Here is a 23654-nt window from a genome sequence, read left to right on the forward strand (position 1 = left end):
ATACTTGTTTAGTTTTATAAATGTGTATTAATTGTTATCAGAAATAGGTTATTGTTGGCAAATACCATATTTTAAGTGACTTTTAAAAGTCAAATTTTAAATATTTGCATAACAATGGTCAATGATGAGACACGTACTTCTGTGAAACGTAAATACAAATTGTAATTCTCTAATTCTGTGTTTAAGTAAATCGCAATGTATTACGAACTATAAGTTAAAACGTCAGCCATAGTTTTGGAGTGACACACATACACGGCAATACATTTATTTACCAACCGAGTTATTGACCGGGACAAACATGCGGTGAGACGCTCTTTAATTAATATTTATTGCGCATACCAGATACTTTATTATAGCGCAGGCATTAGAACTGATGATATAATACCGTTTTGCAACAATAAATACTTTAAAAGTAGTCATGCAATGAAAAGTAACGTCTTAGATTGCGCATATATTATTTTCGAATAAACACGGCAGTGGCTGAGATTTTTTATATTAAAATAACAATATTTATAATTAATATGTAATGCTCGTTGTCTAATTCAGTTCATGCTCTGAACATGTCAAAACTGGTTATTCGAAAGGAGGCACATAGATGTATAGGTGTTTCAGTAATACAGAAAGCGCATACTAGGTTGGCAGTACAAACGTCTATTGACTTGTGGAATGTAGCAAGGAAATACCCCGAGGTAGGACAATAACACGCAGTCCTAACAGCATTAACTCAAGTAATTGGCAAAAAAATCTATTACGAGATCACAATTATAAAGTAATACGTTTTCACTAAATATTTCGAGAAAAGTTCCTTTTAATGTCTGATGTGGTGATCATACCCGTAAAACTGATTTAATCAAAAAATCGTAGAGATATAAATGCAAAAATAAAATAAAACTAAAAGAATGTGATAAAATCAAGTTTACTTTAAGTTCTGACGTCGTAATAACGGCTGACGTTGAATTGAGTCCCGCAAATATTTTTGGGTTATCACTTATCGGAGTTAAGTCCGACCAATATTGTTAGGTTATTCGAGTTGAGTCCCTTTTTTAATTGTAATAATGAAAATAAAGAGTCAATTAATTTAAAAATATTAAAAATAATAATAAATAAATATAATTTTTAACTAAAGAATATTTTTTAATCGACAGTTATAGAAAATTACTAAAAATAAATTGAAAATTGGTCATACTTATAAATATTTCTAAAAGAGTTGAAATTTGTTGGACATTTTATTATAATGTAAGTATTGAAAATAATAATTTGGAAATTTCAAGTACATACTTATCTTATTATATTTGGAAATACAACAAAATATTAAAAACTGTTTGAGGAAAAATAAGTATTTTACGGGTGAATATTTAAACATACACTCCATTTTTCACTCATAATAATTTTATAATTAAGTAGGTAAGTATTAACTAATTGTGAGTCACCGGCTATATAGGTAGTCATGACATTTTATCTATCAGATTCAATTCAAAGATATTAAGATAATAAGCTGGACTCAATTCAAATACATAAAAGTAGCATGGACTCAATTCAATATCATCGGTAATAATTTTTAGTTATTGTTTGTTTTTACATAACAATAGTTAATAATATTCAAACATTTTTTAATTTTAAAATAGGATTGCGCGTATGTTAAAATTTAAAATCTGCATACAATAATAATAATTTATAGAACACATTTTTTAAAACTGTAAAACGCTTCTAAACGTTTCTTTAATCTTAAATTTCAAGGGTCGATAACAAATTTTTAGGTTATAAAATAAAGATAATTATTATGATTGTGGTTTGTCATGGCGCGTTGGCTGTTGTCAGTCGCGAAATGCGACTTGGAGTAAGTAACAGCCACAACTACTAGCTGTAGCCATTACTTGACCACCCGGGTTCATAGCGGTTAAAAACCTTGCCACACATATACATGTTTACTATCAACCGTAACAACCGTAATAATCGTAAAAAATAACAACCTTCCCTACCAACCTTACCCCTACCACAGTTCATAACCCCTACAACAGCTAACGGCTCTAGTTTCCGGCTTCAGTTCAATAAAAAAAAAAAATATGATTAAAAATATATGTAAATGATTAAAATGTAAAAACTTTGCTCCGATAATAGTTTTCTGTAAACGAATAAAATATAATTAATATATTATAATCATAATACAAAATATTATTGTATGATGTAGAATTATTGTGATAAGGAACTAAAAAAAATTGCTCATAAATTCATTAGTGCCCCTAAATAGCCTACTCACTACGCCGTTTTACTAATTTAATTGTGTTGTTAACGTGATTAAAAATGAAAAATTATAGATTATAGCCTATAGGTAATAGGTATACCTTTCGTCACATTATGAATGTCAAAGAAAATTTTTAAAATTTAGTCACTGAAGTTGAACATTTTAAATTTTTTTACTCGTATTGTCATATTGTTGTTAAAATATAAATATTTTTGAATATTAGTAAATTCATCTCAATTTGTTGTATTAACTTAAATTTACAAAATCTTCATTCAATGGGGCTTTTGCTTAATGTTTTCATTAGATACCTATAGTTACAATCAGAGACATATTTTAAGTTTTGACAATATATGTATAATTTTAATGCTACCTCCTTAAAGTTAAATGTGTCTAAAATTACAAAAACAATTTACAAAAATTTAATATTACATTTGACACATAAATGACAAGTTTTCAAGTTTCTTCGTTACAAAATAATTGTCTAATTGAGGAACTTAACAAATGCATTTTTTGTTAGTTTTCTAGAACCTGTAACGCTTAATTTGATTCTCGTGTCAGTAAATATTATTTTGTGTAATTTTTTTATATATATATATATGTAATATTATTAAATATTTATTAGATTTCATTAAAACGATCGAAACAGTTATTAAAACTATCACAAACTACAACAAAAACGTCAAAAACTAAAAATAATTTTAATTTCTGCTGTGATAATGGTTAATGGTTCCCTAGTAAATATGTATTAATGTACTATACCGCTGTTTACATTATTTTTCATGAACTCTTTTATTTTTGATAAACTTAAATCTCTGATTTTTTGAAATTTATATAAGTTAATATAAAAAATACACGAATTAGTTTTGTATCTCGTTTTTTTCAAACACGTTACTTTGGTTTTAAAGAAAAAAAAAATGTTTAAAATTATGAAATCTATACCTAATAATCAAATTTAATGATAAATTAATAGAAATAATATAATTTCTTTAAATTCAAACAATATAATAAATGTACTTTTTAATTAACAGTTGTATAAAGTCATTATTCATTACTTATTTAGGATGGTTCTGTACTTGTGTATGAAGTTTTGGAACAACGTCACACGTAATCTAGCTGTTGCTGGCAAATAGGATTTTAAATATTCAGTCAACGTATTCGGACGATAATAGACAGCGCCATCTATAATCGTCGTTTTGAATTTTTCTAGAAGTACCAAAGAAACGTCTGCAGCTCACTTTCGTCGATAGACAGCAATGCCGTCAACGGCGTCAACTGTTATATCACAGAATAAACGAAATTGGTTGTATCTGATGAATTTATATTATTGTCTTAAAGATTTTTTTGTCTACTAGATAAAGTATTATTGTTGTTCTATTTATAAAACAGTATATTTGTAAGTTTTTAAAAAACAGTTGACATTAAAAAATGGTTTAACATGGAATACATTTTATGTATCTCCTATAATAATTTGCAAATTAAAAATGTTAATAAATTTTCCATGTAGCGGAAAATCTAAAGAAACCTATCATACAATATTTAATGATAAGAAAAATAAATATACAAAATAATAAAGTTCTGAAACCGGTTTGCATTTTATTTGATCTCAAACTGGTTATGAAGTAAACGACATGTAGTAATTTTATTAATACTACCACTGATTATAAATATATACATACCTTAAAAAATCAAAATGCCATTGTTATTGCATGTATGTAATTGAATTATTAACAAATATATTTAAAGAGTGCAAAATAGAAAACTGGAGAATTGGAAAAGAACGATACAGAATGCAGGTAAATTACGTGTTTTACAAAATAAATAATTTTAACTGTATTTGATAGTATATACATTTTAATAATTATATCTAAAAACTTAATATTTTATACGTATTATTATTATTATTCCCTGTTATTATTATTATTATTATTATTAAATTATTATTTTTCTTCAATAAATTAATGTAATTAAGATTAAATATTTGTATCTATTTATAATCTAGATTCTAGGGTATTGGACTCTAAAAGTAAAAACCATATCCGTAATTTGATAGGATATTGGCAATTTCGCGAAATATCAAAAACGCACACATTTAAATCAGTGTTATAATGTTGTTTAATTACAATAATAAATTATACAAACACCATATTTAGAATTATCCAAAATGTTTGAAAAAAATAAACAAATTGTAAAAGTGTATAATATTATAAAATCTTAACGTTTCTACCGGGTAAAAAATATAGTTATCATGTATTCAATATATTTTTCTCTAGATCTATTTCAATTATATTATTATTTTGATTCTATGTATTATATTATCCGAGTATAATTATATCTATTAATAAATTACTCCTGTTTAAATCTACAATCAAACTACATGACTACCCGTAACCATTTATTTAAATTTACAATTATTATAATTGTGATAAGTATTCACAAAAATTCGAAAATGGATAGAATCAAAAGTCACCGTTGATGACGCCGCGGAAAATATGGCCAACAGCATCATCTTTGATCTTAGGAACATTGCACGCATGCGCGTTTTGGTGACACGCATTTTTAATGAGATTATGTAAAATTATATTGTCGGAAATCATTTCCAATATAGCTTACAATCAGAGGTATATTTAACAATTTGCCGTTCTATACCAAACTAAATTTGCTACAATTTTAATTAACTTATCAGTATTTGCTTTTGATTACTTTTTACGTTTTTTATCGGAAATAGAAATGAAATCAACATTGATATGCGTCACAATATTATAATTATTATTAAAATGTAATATTATGTTCAGTGTAAATTTTATAATTTATACTATGCTCTGTCGATATTATTGTCGCTGCGAGTCGGCATTATCGATATTATTTTTATTCAATTTGGATTGAGCTGTATTCTTGCAGATCTCTTTCGCGGGATCACTGCCATTGTCAGTGCCAATCGGCACCTGGAGCTCCTTGCACGCCTTAAACACAGCCGCTACTTTTTCTGGGTCGGCGAATCGTTGCATGCCTATCGGTTGGATGTCCGGTCGGCGACGCTGTGGCGACAAAGTACCAATAGCCTGCAGTTGAGCCGATGGGTTTCGTTCTCTCGCTGTTTACAAACGCAACAATAACAATAATAATTATTATTAGCATGAAAATAAAATTATATTTATTTCCTCTTATGGTATCCTTAAACTCTTTTTAGTTTTTAAAATCTATTGTTTATTATCTTATAAGGTGCACAATATACAATGTTTAAATAATTTATTGTTTCAAATATCTTATTTAATTTTAATAGGTGTAATGAATGTTGGAATTAACACTATTTAAAATAAATTGAACGACTACATTTTTAAGCTTTTAAGAAATAACCTCTCTGATTTATAAATTTAATAATTTGTATATTTTATCTACCAAAATATATTTTCTTAAATATTTTAAATTGCAAGTATAAAATTTCAAAAAGTATATGAGGTGACCCTTGAATGACCAAAAACCAATGACGAATACCTCAGTCAAGTTGGTAGGGGTGAGGAGGATCGGTGAGCGAAGCAAGTAGGCGGCAGAGTCATTAGTATTAAGTCAGTTTCTCACGACTCGTGTACTTGTCAAGTACATCATTAATCAAATAGACAAGTAATCACAAACTACTATAGTAATACTATAACTACAAAGTGTTCAAAATTTTTACTTTGATAAGTACCTACATTCATTTGTATATTAACCATTCCTTTAACTTTTGCCACATTTACCGGTAATCATCAGTAAGAGCACTAATGACCAATAATATTATATAAGTACCTTTACTTTTTCGACGGCAATATAAGTACCTCCAGTACAAAATATTGATCAAGTATACTAGTTGTGGAAATACAGCATAAATGCATTATATTATAATGTAATAGATTTAAATATGCGTATACAGATACATTAAATTTGTTTAATGTCCTAAACACAGTGAACACCTGCGACTCGCCAATTATGTATACATATTGTTACTAGATCGAGCTCTGTGGTATAGAAACGATGCATACATTAAAACCACTGCGATTGGTCGTAAATTAATAATATGAAACAAAAACATTTCTGCCGCCTGTGATGTATTATACTCGTTTATATTGCTACGCACATCGTTAGATTTGGTCACGGTGACTGACTGCAGTTATTTATTGTACTCTTGACACATACACATACACATCACACAATGTAATATAGTCTATAGATCATAATATCAAAGTGGTTGTGTATTATGGTGTATTATGACTACAACAGCTGCTTGTAAGCGTATAACACGTCCGTTTTCCGACATAATATAGTAACAATAGTACCTACAGAATATTATGAAAAAGTAAAACTATAAAGGAGACGTAATAATATGGATAGCTGGAAACAGAGGCGATTGCGTTGTATTGTGTATTTTAACATGATATCCCAAATCCCGAAACCCAAATTTTGGTTTACCCAGAAACGGCTAAGATAACTGTTGAAAGAATCATCTCATATTTTCAACGTGATGTGAATCATACATTATTACAATATTGTACATAAAAAATATTTTGTACCGAAATGAACTTTTTAAACTAATCGAACATTGTCGATAACTCGAACCGTAAAATAAGCTTTAGGTATATCCACGAGTCACGAGAATAATTTGAAATTCTGTGGTAACATAAAATTATATTATATGAAATATATGTTATTTATTTTTATTATAATTTAGTTTAATAAATATACGCATCGACAGTTAAACACAAGGAAATGATTTCCAGTGAATGCGTTTTCAATTTCACTAAAATATTTAAAACAAAATAATAATTATCATATCCGTTGAAAACAAGTCAGACTTGAACCTATTTAATATACTTTGTTCAATTCTATTATTTAAAAAATAATAAACAGGGCTTCAAAGTTTTTTTATAACGTCATGACGGAAACCCATCAAAACAATTAAACGAGGAGTAAAACAATTGTATTAAAATTATTAAAAATATTTCAATAAACACAATTTGAAATTAATAATACCTAAGTAATAAACATATAATATAATAATAACATAAAAAATAATAGCAAATACGTTATCATTTTAAAAATATTGTTTGTGATTTTATTCTATATCTATAACATTTATCATTATTCCAATGAAAAATTCAATTTTTTTTTTCTGAAAGGTATAAATAATTTAATATTAGCGTCGTAAAAAATGATCTTGAAGTTTTTCCAGCAAAACGGCAAGTTCTTATTATAGTTTAAATTAATTTGACCTTTTTAAGTCATATGTATGTAATTATTTATGTATTTTATATAATCTTCATAATATTATGTTCTCCAGTATCAGCCAATTTAAGAAAATCAATAATGATATCACTACCCATAATACTTTGATATAGATGATGTACATATTAGGAATTAAAATGCATTGAACTACCTACTCAAGTCATTTGTATACAAAAATTACAAACCATATTGAAATTATATTATATTATTTTTGTTAAAATTATTTATTCTGAAACATAAATTATTATTTTTAACTGTTATAAATTTAAAACTAAAACAGTTTTGTCTCTGCTTTTCGCCCACCAAAAGTTTAATCAAAGATTAATGAAACGTTAAAGTTACCTAATCATCAAACATAAATTAAAAATGTTATAATCTTTTTTCATACAGTAACATCAATTACGTATCCTATACATTATTACCAACAATAATATTATATACGCCTATCTATATATTATTATATAAGAACGTATGGAAAGTGCTTTAAAATTACTACTTATAGATGTGGATCATACCTACTCGTTTCTGATATAAATAATAAGTAATAGCTAAGAAGAAAATAATTATAATAACAAAATAAAATATAAAATTTAAAGTTTTACTCATTGTCTAAGCAATAAGCATATTAGTGTTTTTTAGTATAAATTATTATTTAAATATATATATATATATATTAGAACTTCGTTCAAATTGTATACCAATCTAATATACCTAATAAACCTATGTATGAAATGTGAAATGAATATGTATCCCGTGTGGTCTGTACGGATAATGCCATACCGGATGGAAATCAATTTTATAATCGACTAGCATAGTAGCACGTACATAATAATATATAAACAGTTATTTAAGATACAATCGTGGTTAAGTCATGGCAAGAATTTGCATGCAAATCAACTTAGCCTGAAGATCGTGATGCAGCATCGCTTTGACCGCAGATAGAACGGCTTCAGTGTTCAAAGTCGTATATAAATATAAATAAAACCTGAAGCTATGAATTTTTAAACAAATCGGAATTGGCCATCATTACATTAGCATAGAGCCTTCAAGGGCTTATGTTTTTGAATTTATCGTTCGCCTGTTGAATCCGAGTCATGCGTTTTAAAAACGTATAATAAATATTATAATGTCCTTACATTCTACAAAATTTGCGTGCGTACGATTATAATTACGTCGTTTTGATCCGATGCGCATACATAGGTCGTGTACTTATTACATTGTTACATCAAACACGGACTATACAGTGAGTGAATTTAGTATTTACGTAACAATTTTCTATACGTATTATCCACCGTGCGTTATATAGAGTACAGACCTACCTACGGCGTACGCCGTACAGGTATATATTTTTATTATTCAAGTTCAAAGACATTATATTTTTAACTAAACCAACGAATACAGCGTCCACAACCATGCGAGTATATAAGCCACTGTATGATCAACCGCACATCGCATGATTCGATTATGTGCGGTCTACATATCGATTGACCTGACCTATACCAAACTTTGCCGATTAATTATTATTTTAATTTTGACATCGATTATAATTAGTGATTACATAGTATACACTATTATAACTTAAAAGCCTAATAGTTTAATGGACCAGTTAATCTTAATTGCTTAATGTACAAGGTTGGTGTACAAGACTATATTATTTATTAATAGATGTGTATAGTTATGTTGTAGATATTTAATGGGCACCTAATTATACTTGAACTTTGTCCAACGATTATTTACCTATTAAAACGTTAATCCTATGTAGCGGCTCATAACTACTAACTGATTTATATGTCTGAAACTGAATTGACATTTAAAACAATACTATTTTGTCGCCAGATGTTCATATTATAAATCAGTAGAAAAATTAAATGAGTATTTCATAATTAATATTTTACGAGATGAAATAAAAATTTAGTTTTGATTGAATGCCACAGCTAATAATAAACGTTCAAAAATCCGTAACTTGTGTCAAGGGTGTACAAAAGAAAACCGTTAAAATTGGTTGTTTAGTTGGATATTTTGATTTATCGTTATTTCTGCGGTAATAATACTAAAAATATTTTTAGGTATATAGGTAGTGCATAATACAATACGTTATATAGGTAGGTACACGTTTAAAATCATTATTTAACGAAAAAATATTTCATAAGCTACTGAATTCGTTCTGTTGTCGCGACACAATCATTTTGGGTAATATAAGTACAATCAATAATATAATATATTTATACACCTAAATATTAAATAATTTTATAAATGTCATTAACTATTATAATATGCGTCTACTAATCTACATCTTTTTGTAAATACAATTTTAAAGGCTGTCGTTAGAATGGGTAGAACACAATTGTGTACGTTTGTCCTTTTCGACAACACGATTGTGTATGTTTGTAGATGGGTTAAAAGTACCTTTAAGAAAAATAAATAAACACGATTGCGTATGAAAATGTATGCAATGTTGTCAAATTTACTAATTTCATCGTATATAAAATAAATAATAACATAATAATATAATATATAATAAATATCGAATACATTTAGCTCTATAATAATTCAGAAAAAAAAATTAATAATAAAATAATAAATAAAATTTAAAAATTACCTGGTAATTGACAAAAAATATAATTTCATAAAATTCAAAAAGAGTTAAAAATGCAAAAATGTCTCAAAAAATCCAAAAAAAATCACTAAAAATTAAAAAAAATCACAAAACACGTTAAAAAAGCAAAATAAAATTTTTAATTTAAGCTCTGTATCATGAAACACACTTTTAGCTTATTTTGCTATTTTTTAAGCATCTCATAAGAAATATACAAAATCCATAAAATCTCAACCTTGGTTATATGTGGTATATATACCGGCAGGGCCCCCTTGTGAGGGCCCTGTATACCGGTAAGAACATTGGCAACAACACTTAAAACTTTGTAGTTAAATATCAGGTAAAATCGTACGGAATCGTGTAGCTTAAAAAGGTATCGCCGATAACAGACGTACGCAATCGTGTTTTACCCGTTAGAATTGATAACACAACTTCAATTCTATGAATTTAAATCACTAAAAAAGTTAAAAACATAAGACCAAATATATTTAAGTTTTTAAAATAAACTTGGTAAAATATTAAAATAATCTTTTAAGATTATGATCGTTTTTTATTTTTTGTTTATGTAAGTTCATTATTTTATGTACTGTTCTCTGTTAGTATTAAATTTTAAAGATAATATAGACTATAAGTTAATATAGATCATATAGATATATGATTTTGACAATAACAATCAGAAAATTACTTGTCTAAGTCATGACCTAAATTAGATTTTTCTATAAGTGTAGTGGATACCTGATACCTACTTCAAACATTTTTTCTCCAAATTTCAATTAAAAATAAAGTGTGGCCAGTTAAACAGATTACTCTTAATTTACATACCTGTAGGTATTTCTATAATGAATGACAAAATAACAGAAGTTAAATTAACGGTGTTAATAATTAAGTAAACCTACCTTACATACCTGTTTCGGTTAAATCTACACGATTATCGTTGTCTTGGTCATGATCTATTTCGACGTTTCTGCCTCTGCAATCTATGATGCGTTTGCACGCTGCATACGCACGCCGTATCTTCTTCTGGCACCAAGTTATAACAGTCATTCAATTTAAGTCTTACGGTCAACAACTACAACTAAAATTTAGAAAACGCGTTTTTAACAAACAGTTTTGATTGTCGCCTAACGACGGGAAAAATACTTATACATACAGCTCTACATATATAATTCATTGTATAAATATATATTCTAATAATATTTTACCTAATGCACAGACATATAAGAAAAACCTAGGACGCAAATAATGCAATTCTTAATTTCATTTTGTACATAGGTATACATTATATATTATGTATTTTTCTTTTTTATCAGTTATTACGCGGTATTTTCGTTAACGTTTTGTCACGGTTGTTGATGGACACGAGTGGATGTGGGACAGAGAGCAGGTTGTTTCAAGTATTGTTTATGATGGAGATTTGAATAGTCGCACATAATGCGAAACAGTGGTCAAATGAACGCGATATAGATCATCAGAAACGGAGAGAGCAGAAGGAAAACGCGCATAAGACTCGGCACGATGATATTTTGTACACGATTTTTTTGTTTGCGGTCGTAAAGGGAAGGGGGAGAAATCGAACATAAATCGTTTTCACACTTTATCATCAGCGTATAAAATATGTAACGGAGAACGCTTTAACCTGACATAATAATATAGTGTGTAGGAGGAAAATATAATATTTAACAGTCATTACACTGTGTAAATTGCAGACGAACGAATTATCACAATATCATGATAAAAATATTTAGAGAACATTAAATATCAAAATCAGCGAGAATATTTGCATTGATATGCATAAAATTTAATTCATCGAAATAACAAAAAAATTATAATAAACTAAACAACGGCTGACATTTGTTTTTGTTCTTTATAGGTACTGTTATTTAATACCTATATATATTTATATTTTTATAATACTAATAAGTTAAGTATTTACTCAACAAATATTTTAAAATTTTATGTTTGAACCTAAGCATAATTCAACCAGTATTAAATACTGTTATTTAAAAGTATGATAAATGGTAGTATATTTGTATACTTATACCATATTAATAGAAATGGCTAAGATTCTTAAGAATCATTAACCCTTATTAATTATGTCCAGGAAATGTTTCTTGAAGCCAAATAATCAAATCAAACAATTTCTGTTTATTGTTTTGAATAATATTTATCAAATTCATGTTTTAAAAGCATATACATCATTAGAAAAATAAAGAACATGAAATAAAAATACATTTACAAATTTAATATTTTTTATAAAAACTACTATTGAGCAGAATAAATTGAAAAAGAAAAAGAAAACGCTTCATAGAGGAATATATAAACATATATATATATATATTTGTACATTTATACATCCTATTATTAATATATTTCAATTAAAAAAAAAAAAAAAAAATAAATATATATAAAATATAAAATTATACTGAATTAACTAATGATAAATTATTAAGCATAACACAGTGAAGGATAAAGCTATAATAATATGTAAATTAGAACAGCAAAAATAAAAAATAAAATAAAAAAATGTGACAGTCATTAGAAATTAACAAAGATTATGAAAAACATAATATAAGATGATATAAAATTAAGGATTCCAATTACAGCTAATACTTCCAAACAAATTAATTAAAATTAATGAAAACAATAAATAAAAATAAATTACTGAATACATAAGTCTTTCATATACACAATATGTTATATTGTATACTTAATTGTAAACTTATACCCAACAAACTTTAATAGGTGGCGAAGTATTTGTACTTCCAGTCGTGTGGTAATTAAATGATTGATTAATAGGCGTAGTAGACACAGAACTCCACCTTCTTGAGACTTTATCGATTGGGAAATGTCCAGTTGGTGGCAATCCCAATTCAGGGTAAGTAGGAGAATTACTATTATCATGTGAACTGATTGATGAGAAACCACTTTCATCTTCTATGACATTCTTCTGCTTAGTTTCTTTTTTGAAAAAGTCTGATCCCTTAGTAGATGTTTCACTGTGATTTGAACTGCTACTAGAAACTTCCAAGCATTTTACACCATTACAAACAGCCATTAAAGAATCACAACTGCAAAGCTGAGGATTGAATAATAGTTAAAAATTTTGATTATATTTTTATGAACACTAGAAATAAAACAAACACTTACTGAAGAGTTACTGTTCTTTTCAAATAATGTACTATAGCATGGTGTTAAGTGTTGGACTAGATCTGGTTCTTTAGTATGAATTATAGACTGAACGGTGCGATACAATCTATATGCTTCTAGTGAGAGCTTTTCTGTATACTCACCTCTATTACTCTTCAGTGATGGTCTCCTAGATTTAGATAATTATTGTAAATAAATTAGGTAAATAAAAATATTAAAATTATTAATTACTCAAGACACACAACAAAGCAATTATAATGTCTTCTTGGAGAATTTAATAAATTTTATTTTAATAATAGTTACCTATTCTTAATGGGCAAATTAGGTTTATCGAGGTTTGTATTCAAAGATGTGTGTGCTTTTTCTAAAAATTTAGATACTTGCTCCAACACTGCTTTATACATTTGATTACTCGCCTCAACCTGTAAACAATTTTCAAAAGTTATTTATGTAAAATAAAACTATATGTGATTATGGAAAAAAAATTATTTATAAATATATTGTAATACATATATACATAACATGTACCTGTTTTAGTTGCCACTGAAGAGTGTCAACTTGGGATTTTGCCAATGTCAACTCGATGCAAGGTGCTTGGTCAATGGCATCTTTCTGCATTAGTTTCTCGTGTTTGGAACGCAAGTCGTCGTAAAGCTAGCAAAAATAAAACACTAAATGGTAATTTATAATCAATCAACACGGGGTAACACAAAAAGTACTTAGCAATAATGGTTTTTGGGGGGAGATTATACAGCGGGACGACGAATTATTTACTTTTTATTTTTGTTTATTATAAAAATAAAAAAAAACAAAAATAATCGGGCAGTCATGGTTGATAAACCATGTGTAAATCCTGTACCGTTCTGAAACTGGGTTTACTACTTGTGCGCACAAAATGTTAAACAGGTTACTCAATTTTCAAAACGCAAAATATCCTAATTTTAGTTAATATACTATAGGGCGAAGGATAAATAACGAAATGGTATAAGTATGAATAATCTTAACCTAATATATAAAAAAACGTGATCTATATGATATAATAAATGTAACTTTCTCTTCATAATATTAATTTAAAATATAATATAGGTAAGTATTATAAATATAGGTATTCTAACTAAAATGAGTATACAATAATATAATATGATAATACGATTGTCATGTGAGTGCACACCATTTGATTTAAGTGCGTACTTAAAAAATGTAAGCATCTATTAGTTCAGTATCAGTACTTATTGGCTGTTGTCATATTTATATATACAACACAAAATATGTTTTAAGTTGCTCAGATTATTTTTGTGTATTAATCATAAATATAAATATTTAAATAAATGTAATGCTCTTAGTTTAATTATTTCAGATAACTAGTTTAGGCAAGGCGCAAAAAAAATATTATATGGATTAAAAAAGATTATTTACATATTGATAACGTTGGAATTGATTTAATAATAAAATGCCTATTTTAAATATCATGAACACGTAGATACGAACCCAGTAAGGACTAATCTAACCACTTCCATTAATAAATATGTTGAAACACGGTTGACATTGTACCAAAACATATAAAAAGTAACCACAAAGAATTTGACAGATAATGAATCGGAATAATAATAATATAGGTTTACCGTGTACTGAAGCATACTATTATGAAATAACAATGGCCAAACAACATTTAAAGGAATTATGCTCTGACTGTATTATACGTGTAATTATACACTCTATATGCATGAACATGAAATTTGTGACAGACTGACATTATAAGTAACAAAACCATACAAGTCGGGCATTGATCGAATGCTAGAGAGAAAGCATTTTTTTTTTTTACTAAAACAAAAATAATTAAAATTGAAGTAATAATAATCATCACACCACGATAGGTGTATTCTGAAGTATTATTAAACATTGTTTTGTCTTGTGATTAATTAATTTTTCACACTTTTAAATCAGAAATATTGATCAAATTTTATTCTGCAATAACAATAACAACATCAAAAGTAGGCTATATTCTATAACAATTGACAAAGAGCCAATAATATTCAGTGAAAGTATATTTCTTTAGAATAGTTATTTTTCACTAATGTGCCATTATTATTATAATATTATGTGATTATTATTAATTTTATAACAATCTCACTTTCAGCAAGATAAATATAATACGATCTGATGCAATAGACCTTGCTAATATCGACTAGCAAGTACAATGCAAAAGTAGAAGAAGTTACACTTTAGTGATAAATAATGAAAAATGTGTAGTGATTGTTCAATGGTGTTCTAGTTTTTAAAGAAATTCATATAGGTACGGTCGCGGCAAGGTACCTATTGATTTCATTCACCCGAATAAAATTTATTGCATGCAACAAACAAATACACACATTTTTGGTTTAATGTAATATTTGAAATTTTTGAAGGTTAAAAATCCAATTCTTACACTAGTTATACATTAGAGATTTGTTTTATGATTTTAAGAAGGATAAGAAAATAATATAGTTAATACTATAACGAATTCTGTGAAATTCAGTACATCGACAACAGACTTTTAGCTCCCCTACTATCGATTGGCCAGATTGCACTATTATTGGTATAGTATCACCTATTTTCGACTAGTTATTATTATATTCAGTCACCGGAAAAATAAATAAACCATACTGAATCAATGCACGGTATGTATGGTGTACTTATTTTTTAGTTTATAAATTACAATATAAATAAACAAATGAGTAGTACAATTGGAAAGCTAGCGATTTTACCGACGATTTTTTTTTTTTTTTTTTTTGTAACTAATCTAGATTTTTTTGCATAATAATAAAATAATGAAAAAACGATTTCTTGCTGCAGACCACTTTAAAATTATATTGTTTGTACGGATGTACGTAGAAAAAAAATTCAACCTATTTATTTATAAACATCATTCAGGTACTTATGATTACTTATTGGATTTCCATTTATTTTACAATATTATTGTAAATGAAAATATTTTTTTTTTTTAAGTAATAATAATAAATTACTTATATTCATTGAATAACGAATAAGATATTTTTAAGAAACTATAAATTAAATAGAAAGGTACTTACATTTTGTAAATTTTTGTATTCTTTTTTAATAAATTCGAATGATTCATTGTTTTCATTTGTTTCAAACCTTTGAGAAAGTCTTCTATTTACCTAGAAATCATAATATTTCATATATTAATCTAGTTAGTTTATCAATGGCACAATATTTTCATTTAAAATCTGTACATATTAAAATATATATATATATATATAGGTGATTTGCATACTCATAGTTCACAAAATGGACCGCCAACAATGGAATTTTAATAGTAGTGTCAGAAAATATATGAATAGTATCAAGACTACTTGACAGTTTTTATGGAGAAAGTTATCTAAATTATTACAAAATAATTTCAATAACAGTAATAATAATCTACAGTGGTAAAGACGATTCGAGTATTAGCTATTTTTTAGTCTGATGTAACAATCATATTTCATCAACTATTCATTTGTGTGTCATAGGTATTTGAATTATGTTCTTTCTGAAGAAAATTGTATAATATACGGGCGTTACATACGAAATTAGTGTGGAAATGAATACACGTAAAATATACTGTTTGTACAATTCAGACTAGAGGACGCGTCAGTAATTTCTGCGGGCTAAACAAGTAACAACGCATTCATAAAACGCGTTAAAAATAATAAAATAAAACCACGATAATTTTATGGTCTAATTATTCATTGCATTAATTAAACGGGAACGAAAGTTTATTTAATAATTTTTATGGAAATTAAAAAAAAAAGAAAACAATTGAAGTATCGAATAGTTTTTAATAAATATAGACTAAAAAAACTGCATTTTAATTTAAGTTTTAATTTTTCGTTTATTTTTTGTACATACTCGTATAACACTATAGAATAATTGTTCATATGTGTAAAAGTACTTGATCTAAGAGTATTATAATGCATGTAGATACTTTCTTGTATTTGCATAGTGCTTAAAAACAAGGGCATATTATCTGTAATAAATTATAGATTTCGAACTTATCGTGATCCTGTTATGATTATATCAATTATTAAACTTAATGATTATTACATAACTCAATACATTACTATTCACTTACAAGACATTTAGTAATTTTATAAAATTTAAAATATAATTTTAGTGTATCAACAATTTTTTTAGTCTTATCACAGCAAAGACTTTAATTATACCAAGTACTCCAGAGAACAAAATTACCTAAATGAAACAACGAAATAAACTCAACAATTATAACTTAATATGTTAGGAATATACCTAAATATTTTTGACTCATCGTGGTTTTGTTTGTTGCTGTAGTGCAGTTAATAATAATTTAGAACCATAAATTAATTCAAATTGAATTTTATTATAACAGTATTTCTTGCTAGAAAATTCCCATGCAATAGGAATATAATTATTATAAGTTTATAACCATTGCTAATATAGTTGAAGATATCCGGGGTAGTACTGATGTACGCCATTCACCGGAAACAATGGCAGTGCTTCAAGATAAAAACATATAAAAAAATCAAAACCGACAAACTACCGTGGTGGCGATTAATTTTATTGTGTCCAGTTATGTTATCACTATTCCTACGGACCTTTATATTGTTATTTTGGTAAAAATATTTCATTATCCGAGGGTTATAAGTTGACTTGTATACATTAACACTATGAATACATCTCAAATACTATTTAAACGTTCTATCTTCAAAAATATTTTAACTAGTACGAAAAAATAAAAATATCTATTTCTACATAAATGTATATAATTATATAAGTTATACGAAGTACGTACATAATTGTATACCATATATTTATCTCAGTTAATTAGCCAAAAAATTATTTAACCCAAATTATTTAAAGTTGGCAAAAATAATATGACATTACGCTACTTAAATGAATGAATCCAAATAAAACTTATTAAGAAATTTCACTAAATATTCAAAGTTTTTTGTATACAAAATAATGATAAATGTTTAATTATAATTTATATCATCAATAATTTATATGCTAAATGAATCGATATGTTGGAAATAAAACACATATAAATATCAAATATCTATGAGAAGGCTGTTAGGAGTGATAAAGACAAAAAATTATCATTTCAAATATCCTTATAATATTTATTATTGTGTATCTAATCCTTTTAAAATGTAGTAACATTTAGTTAACATTAAAACAGTAATAAAATGTCAACATAGTAAAAATTATCAAAAAGTAATTTAGTAACATACCTATTAAAATGTAATTATAATAAAAACATTTAAATTTAGATAAATGTTATTGATATTATCTATTTGTCGAAATTCAACAGTTGGAAATTTGAAAACTTTAAATTACATTAAAATTATAATTAAAATAGCTAAATTCTAAAAAAAAAAACACTTTATTTTAGGGATTGAAATGAAAATAAAAAATATAAATTTGTGTAAGAATTAAATGTTTTACACAGGTCAAAAATATTACAGCCTGGTCTAGATATAAGTCCATATTTTTTTTTTAATCATTCCAACCGGGGTATAATGTTTTAGGAGAATACTAATACTAAGAATCAGGATATTCCAGTGTTTTTGGAATAATGCCCAGGTCCGGATAATTTTTTTTTTTTAATGAAATACACTAAGATAAAATTTTATACAAACAATACATTTATCAAAACGCATTGTTAAAAATTTATTAATATTATCCAACACATTTATCCAGATAAAACACGCAAGAAAATTATAATCAGAGCATTGCAATTTTTTAAACACAGATATAATAAAATGTTTAAGAGTTTTTAACAAATGGGAAGCCTAAAAAAAAAATTAAAGCCCCAGCTTGGAATAATCAAAACACATAATTTCATATCATAGCCGTCAATTTATCGGGCTCTTACCAAACCATTTTAACCGAGGTTTTATCTAATTACAATTAATAATATTATGAACCTATATACATATTACATAAACGATAAACCTAACTTCGGCTTAGTCCAGATCTGATTACCAAATAAAAGATCTAGTACATAATATACTATAATATTAATATTATGATAATCAGGCTCTATTTTTGTATAATACGTGCCATACTATGTGTTATACGAAATTCGTTGTAGACAATACGAAATATTAAATGTACAACAAATTAACAAATAATCTGTAATTTTCGATGATGTTATTTCCATTAATTACAATAAAATATGTTTTATTTTTAATCAAAAATTAAATACAAAAAATAATAAAAATTTAATAACCACTGAAATTAATTTTTTTGACAGCTGTTTATTCAATCAATAATTTTAAAAATTTTAAGATTAATAACAAACAATTTTACATTCAGAATAATTCATTATAACCTGCTATTTTTGATTTTGGAATAAATTGGCCCGTTACCAAATTAAGTAAAAAAATTAAGAATAATCCCACGGATAATTACAGTGCACCACATTTTTTTATACTTCAATTTTAATATAAGAGCATTTTAAAATTTACTTCACTCAAATATTAAAATTAAGAGTAAAATGGATTCTCCTAAACGTAAAATGTTTTACTGTTATAAGTGTTATAACTAACGTAAAATGCAACAGACGTTTAAGGCGAAAACAATAAATGCGGGTACCAAGATCTCAAGTAATAAAGAATAAGTATTTATTTCACCAAGTTGGAACTATAAATAATTAACATATAGCATATTAACATATAAATTGTCCATTTTACATATTAATCAGATGTTAAGAAAAAAAATACCCTAAATATAATACGGTATTATTTAAAAAAAAAAAAGAAGAAAGTTAATATAATAATTAGAAAACTTCTATTTCGAAAATAGTTAATTATTCTATAATATTTTCATTGATTACTATGTTTACCTAATTGTAAATAAAATTAATTTATGAAAAATGAAGAGTGAAATGGTAAGGTAGGTCACAGGGCAAATATGTTCATAGATATTAGGGACAAAACTGGTAACAATTACATACAAAGCATAACTATCTATAATATTATGAATAAAAGGTAGGTATGAAAAAATAATATAACAGCCACCTATCTACAACAAAATAATACTTCTCTTTAATAAATAATTTTACCTAAATGTCCATATCGTTATTAAGTTTTTTGACACAAAACCGATTGTAAAATTGACCTTTAAACCGTTACACTCCGTATACTTTCTAATTCAAGATCTCATAGCTCATATTATAAAATTATACATTACACTTACTCAGTTATCACAATAAACAGTACAAACATTAGTGCTCATAAAGTATGCATTTTTAAACGAGTATTTTGTGTCGGCATGATAATTATATGCGTACTTACTAGTAATGAACTTTAGACACTACAATATATAAGAAATGCCTATTTTCAACAGGTATCATACTACGAACTAACAATAGTATCTAAAATGATTAAGCCACTACCTACCTACCAACCTAAATCCAAAAATTTTAAATAAGTAATTTCAAATTTATTATTAATTTTATAATATGTAATAATTGTCTTGGTTTAGTAGTATCTGATGTGTCGTGTGTATCTATTTGGCGAAAATTTCTGGTAAAATCTAAATTGAGTTTAAGCACAAATCAATTTAATTTAAATAAAGTTTGGCGTGTGAACAATGTTAAACTTTTAGGCGATAACAAAAGCTTAATATTTATTCAAGTGCTTTGTAAATAATTATTAATAATCATAATGAACACAATAATGAAATATCTATAAAAAAATATCTTTATTTAAAATACTACCATTTTTTGATAAAAAATATTTAAGTTTCATCTATAAGATTATTATAATTAGAAATAAACACTACTACTTCATACCAAAGATCCAAGTTTTTTTATAGTATAAAGAAAAAAAAATGTTCTATAAATACCTAATGATAAGCTATTAATAATTTTTTTGTAAATAATATTATTCTCGACATTACCAATACATTTACATTTTACATACACCATCAATATTTTTAATACATATATACAATATACATAATATTAAAGGGTACTTTTAATATTATATGATTACGCATAGAAAAAGCTAGTATATTAAACCGGTTTTATTTGATTCATGGTCAAATAAAATCAAGCCTTTTATGGTTATTTGATCTTGCATCTTCAACAGTCTTAAAGTTTCAACCTCTTGCGTCATAATTAAACAGTAGTGAGTAAAAGGAAAAGGGAGGCTTATACTATTGATCATTTAAAAGGTTCTTTTTCGAGTATATTTACAAAAAAGTGGTAATACCTACTTTATTTTTCAATAGTATATAGACACAGTATAAATTTCGTTTGATTTATCATTATTTAAAGTTACAAATATTTAATTTACATACTATTCTTATGTCTGCTAATGTTGTATCTAGTTCAAGAGCTTTTATTCTTAGATCTATATCCGAATAAATTGATAAATACCCACTACGTACAAAAATTTTAATTTAAAATAATAAATTATCATGGAAAAGTATTAAAAAATAGTAATTTAAAACTTAGATTATATTATATCTACTAATATTAATTTTCCAAATCATTGTTGTAATTAAATAATGTTGTAAAATCTAATGACATTTATATGTCAATATATTATAAAATTGAACAAAACATTACGTAATACATAGATAAAAATAAAATTAGGAATTTCTAATTCTTTAAAATTAAAATTTATTACGATGTTAATCAGTAATCACTGTATTTAATGGTCTTATTGGAATAATATATATAAGTACTTACAGAGTGAAATATAAAATATATTTATACATTTTTAATTGAAACCTTAATATTATATAAGCAATATAGTAATAATTAAAGTAAAAATAACACGAGAATGTAAAACGAGTGAAAATCGTAAGTAATAGAAGCAAATCCATAAGTAAACTAAACACCTTCCCCTATTCATGGACATTAGGCGGTACTCGCCAGGAAATAATAAATATATTGGTAAGCAGACACCTACCGGAAATTTAATTTTTTTATTGCCGACTTCTTGCAAAAATATTTAATATTAGCATACAAAAATTGTTGTGTAGCAACATCTAACCACGTTTACACGCTAATTAACATGAATCGACGTGGATTATTTTTTTTTTTATACAGTTAACACAATTAACGGAATGTTGGGTACCTCCCATAATAATAACGAAAAGTTCTTTCTGAGCTTCAATTTTAACACCATCCCCCTAGCAACCGGTAAATGGCATAACGGCATAACACAAGTAAACATCGAACCACGCCTCGGGCAAAACCCATTTCGCCTATCTGTCACGTACGACGAAGTGGGTAATAATATTATTACCTCGTAACTAGTATTTTACACAGTAAACGGCGACGTGAGCCAATCAACATAATGGAAAGATCGCCTCGAGTACTGAAAATACTATAATATTATATTATAGTACGATACACAATAACGTTAATAATAACACCTCGATCGGGATGACAAAAAAGGGAGAATCCGTTATTTTCTTATTTTTAATTACCTGCCGCTGCGATCCGATGGTGTTGTACCGTTCTTTGCCGGTCAAGTCTAGATCCGCAAAGTTCAGTGACTTAGTCGTCTCGAGCGCCATGGACTTGGCGAACGAGCTCTTGAAATACTGCCGTTGATGGTGGTCGTGATCGCCGTTGGACAGACCGTCAAACGAACCCGACAAATAGTGATTTCTTTCCATTTCCGGTAGCGGCGCGCTTCCACCCGGGCGAGAACCACTGTCGTCGTAGTCGTTTCACGGACAATAAACAAACACGAAACGATTGCAGCGGTGCATATATACTCTCACACACGCGTGCTCAAGTCGTCGACCTTTTACGATTTATTATTACACCTCGTGCAATATTGTAGATACCTATATGCGGTTTTTTTTTTGAAACTAGGCCAAACGGTCCAGCGAAAAGAAATGTGTCCGGTACGTCGGTAGCGGGCCTCGCTGGAATGCGATTAAATATAGATTTTAGTCTCAAACGGACAGTGTAGACTTCCGCAAAAATCCGCGGCGGCTGGGCAAACAAAAATAAAAACGGAAATAATTCAAAAACGTCACATGGGCCCCCCACTGCGCGCGCGCGACAAAACTGTCCCGAGTCGCGACTCGCTGTAATCGCACGGGCCACGGACGTGAAACCAACGCACACACACACACACACGCGCGCACGGCAACGGCGGCCGACGGGAAACGACGACGCTGGACGACGGATGGCTAACGATAGTGCCGGTAAAAACAGCCATCGCCGGACGCGCCACGCGTGCGACACACTTGGTTGCCCCGTTGGTAGGTTTGCGGCGTCGGCGGTGGCGGTGGTGAACGGCTATCGTGGTTGCGGTTCAGTCCGCACGAGCGCTCTGCCCGCGTCGACCGCGTGCACACGAAACGTTCGGTTATCACTCATCAGCGCGGCAGTTATCGCACACAGCAAGAAAAAAAACACCACTT

At 27.5% G+C, this 23654-nt stretch overlaps 2 protein-coding genes across 3 annotated transcripts; both read right to left on the bottom strand.

The window, feature by feature from the left end:
• Positions 1–5041: 5041 nt before the first annotated feature.
• On the bottom strand, positions 5042–11203 carry LOC112593776. The gene is made up of 2 exons (XM_025338319.1): positions 11000–11203; positions 5042–5333 (listed from the first exon to the last, which is right to left on the bottom strand). The coding sequence occupies exons 1-2, from the start codon at positions 11136–11138 to the stop codon at positions 5071–5073; spliced, it is 402 nt and encodes a 133-aa protein (XP_025194104.1). The 5' UTR covers positions 11139–11203; the 3' UTR covers positions 5042–5070.
• A 1378-nt stretch (positions 11204–12581) lies between these two features.
• LOC112593531 lies at positions 12582–23428 on the bottom strand. Of its 2 annotated transcripts, XM_025337952.1 has the most exons (6): positions 22704–23428; positions 16310–16399; positions 13770–13895; positions 13545–13663; positions 13242–13410; positions 12584–13170 (listed from the first exon to the last, which is right to left on the bottom strand). In XM_025337952.1, exons 1-6 carry the CDS (start codon positions 22893–22895, stop codon positions 12814–12816), a joined length of 1053 nt encoding a protein of 350 aa, XP_025193737.1. In that variant the 5' UTR covers positions 22896–23428; the 3' UTR covers positions 12584–12813. The 2 variants fall into 2 exon arrangements, with proteins under 2 accessions (XP_025193738.1, XP_025193737.1); XM_025337953.1 differs by lacking the exon at positions 16310–16399 and having other exon boundaries at positions 12582–13170.
• Positions 23429–23654: the final 226 nt, after the last annotated feature.

Source organism: Melanaphis sacchari, unplaced genomic scaffold (genome assembly GCF_002803265.2).
Source record: "Melanaphis sacchari strain LSU unplaced genomic scaffold, SCAv2.0 Contig20_pilon_pilon, whole genome shotgun sequence".
Lineage (NCBI taxonomy): Eukaryota > Metazoa > Arthropoda > Insecta > Hemiptera > Aphididae > Melanaphis > Melanaphis sacchari.

Coding starts and splice junctions, on each gene's coding strand:
- LOC112593776 (XM_025338319.1), bottom strand. CDS start 11,138: ATGACTGTTATAACTTGGTGCCAGAAGAAGATACGGCGTGCGTATGCA. Junction 5,334..10,999: donor TGTAGATTTAACCGAAACAG/GTATGTAAGGTA, acceptor GTTTGTAAACAG/CGAGAGAACGAAACCCATCG.
- LOC112593531 (XM_025337952.1), bottom strand. CDS start 22,895: ATGGAAAGAAATCACTATTTGTCGGGTTCGTTTGACGGTCTGTCCAAC. Junction 16,400..22,703: donor CCATCGGATCGCAGCGGCAG/GTAATTAAAAAT, acceptor TATGATTTCTAG/GTAAATAGAAGACTTTCTCA. Junction 13,411..13,544: donor AATTTGCCCATTAAGAATAG/GTAACTATTATT, acceptor ATCTAAATCTAG/GAGACCATCACTGAAGAGTA.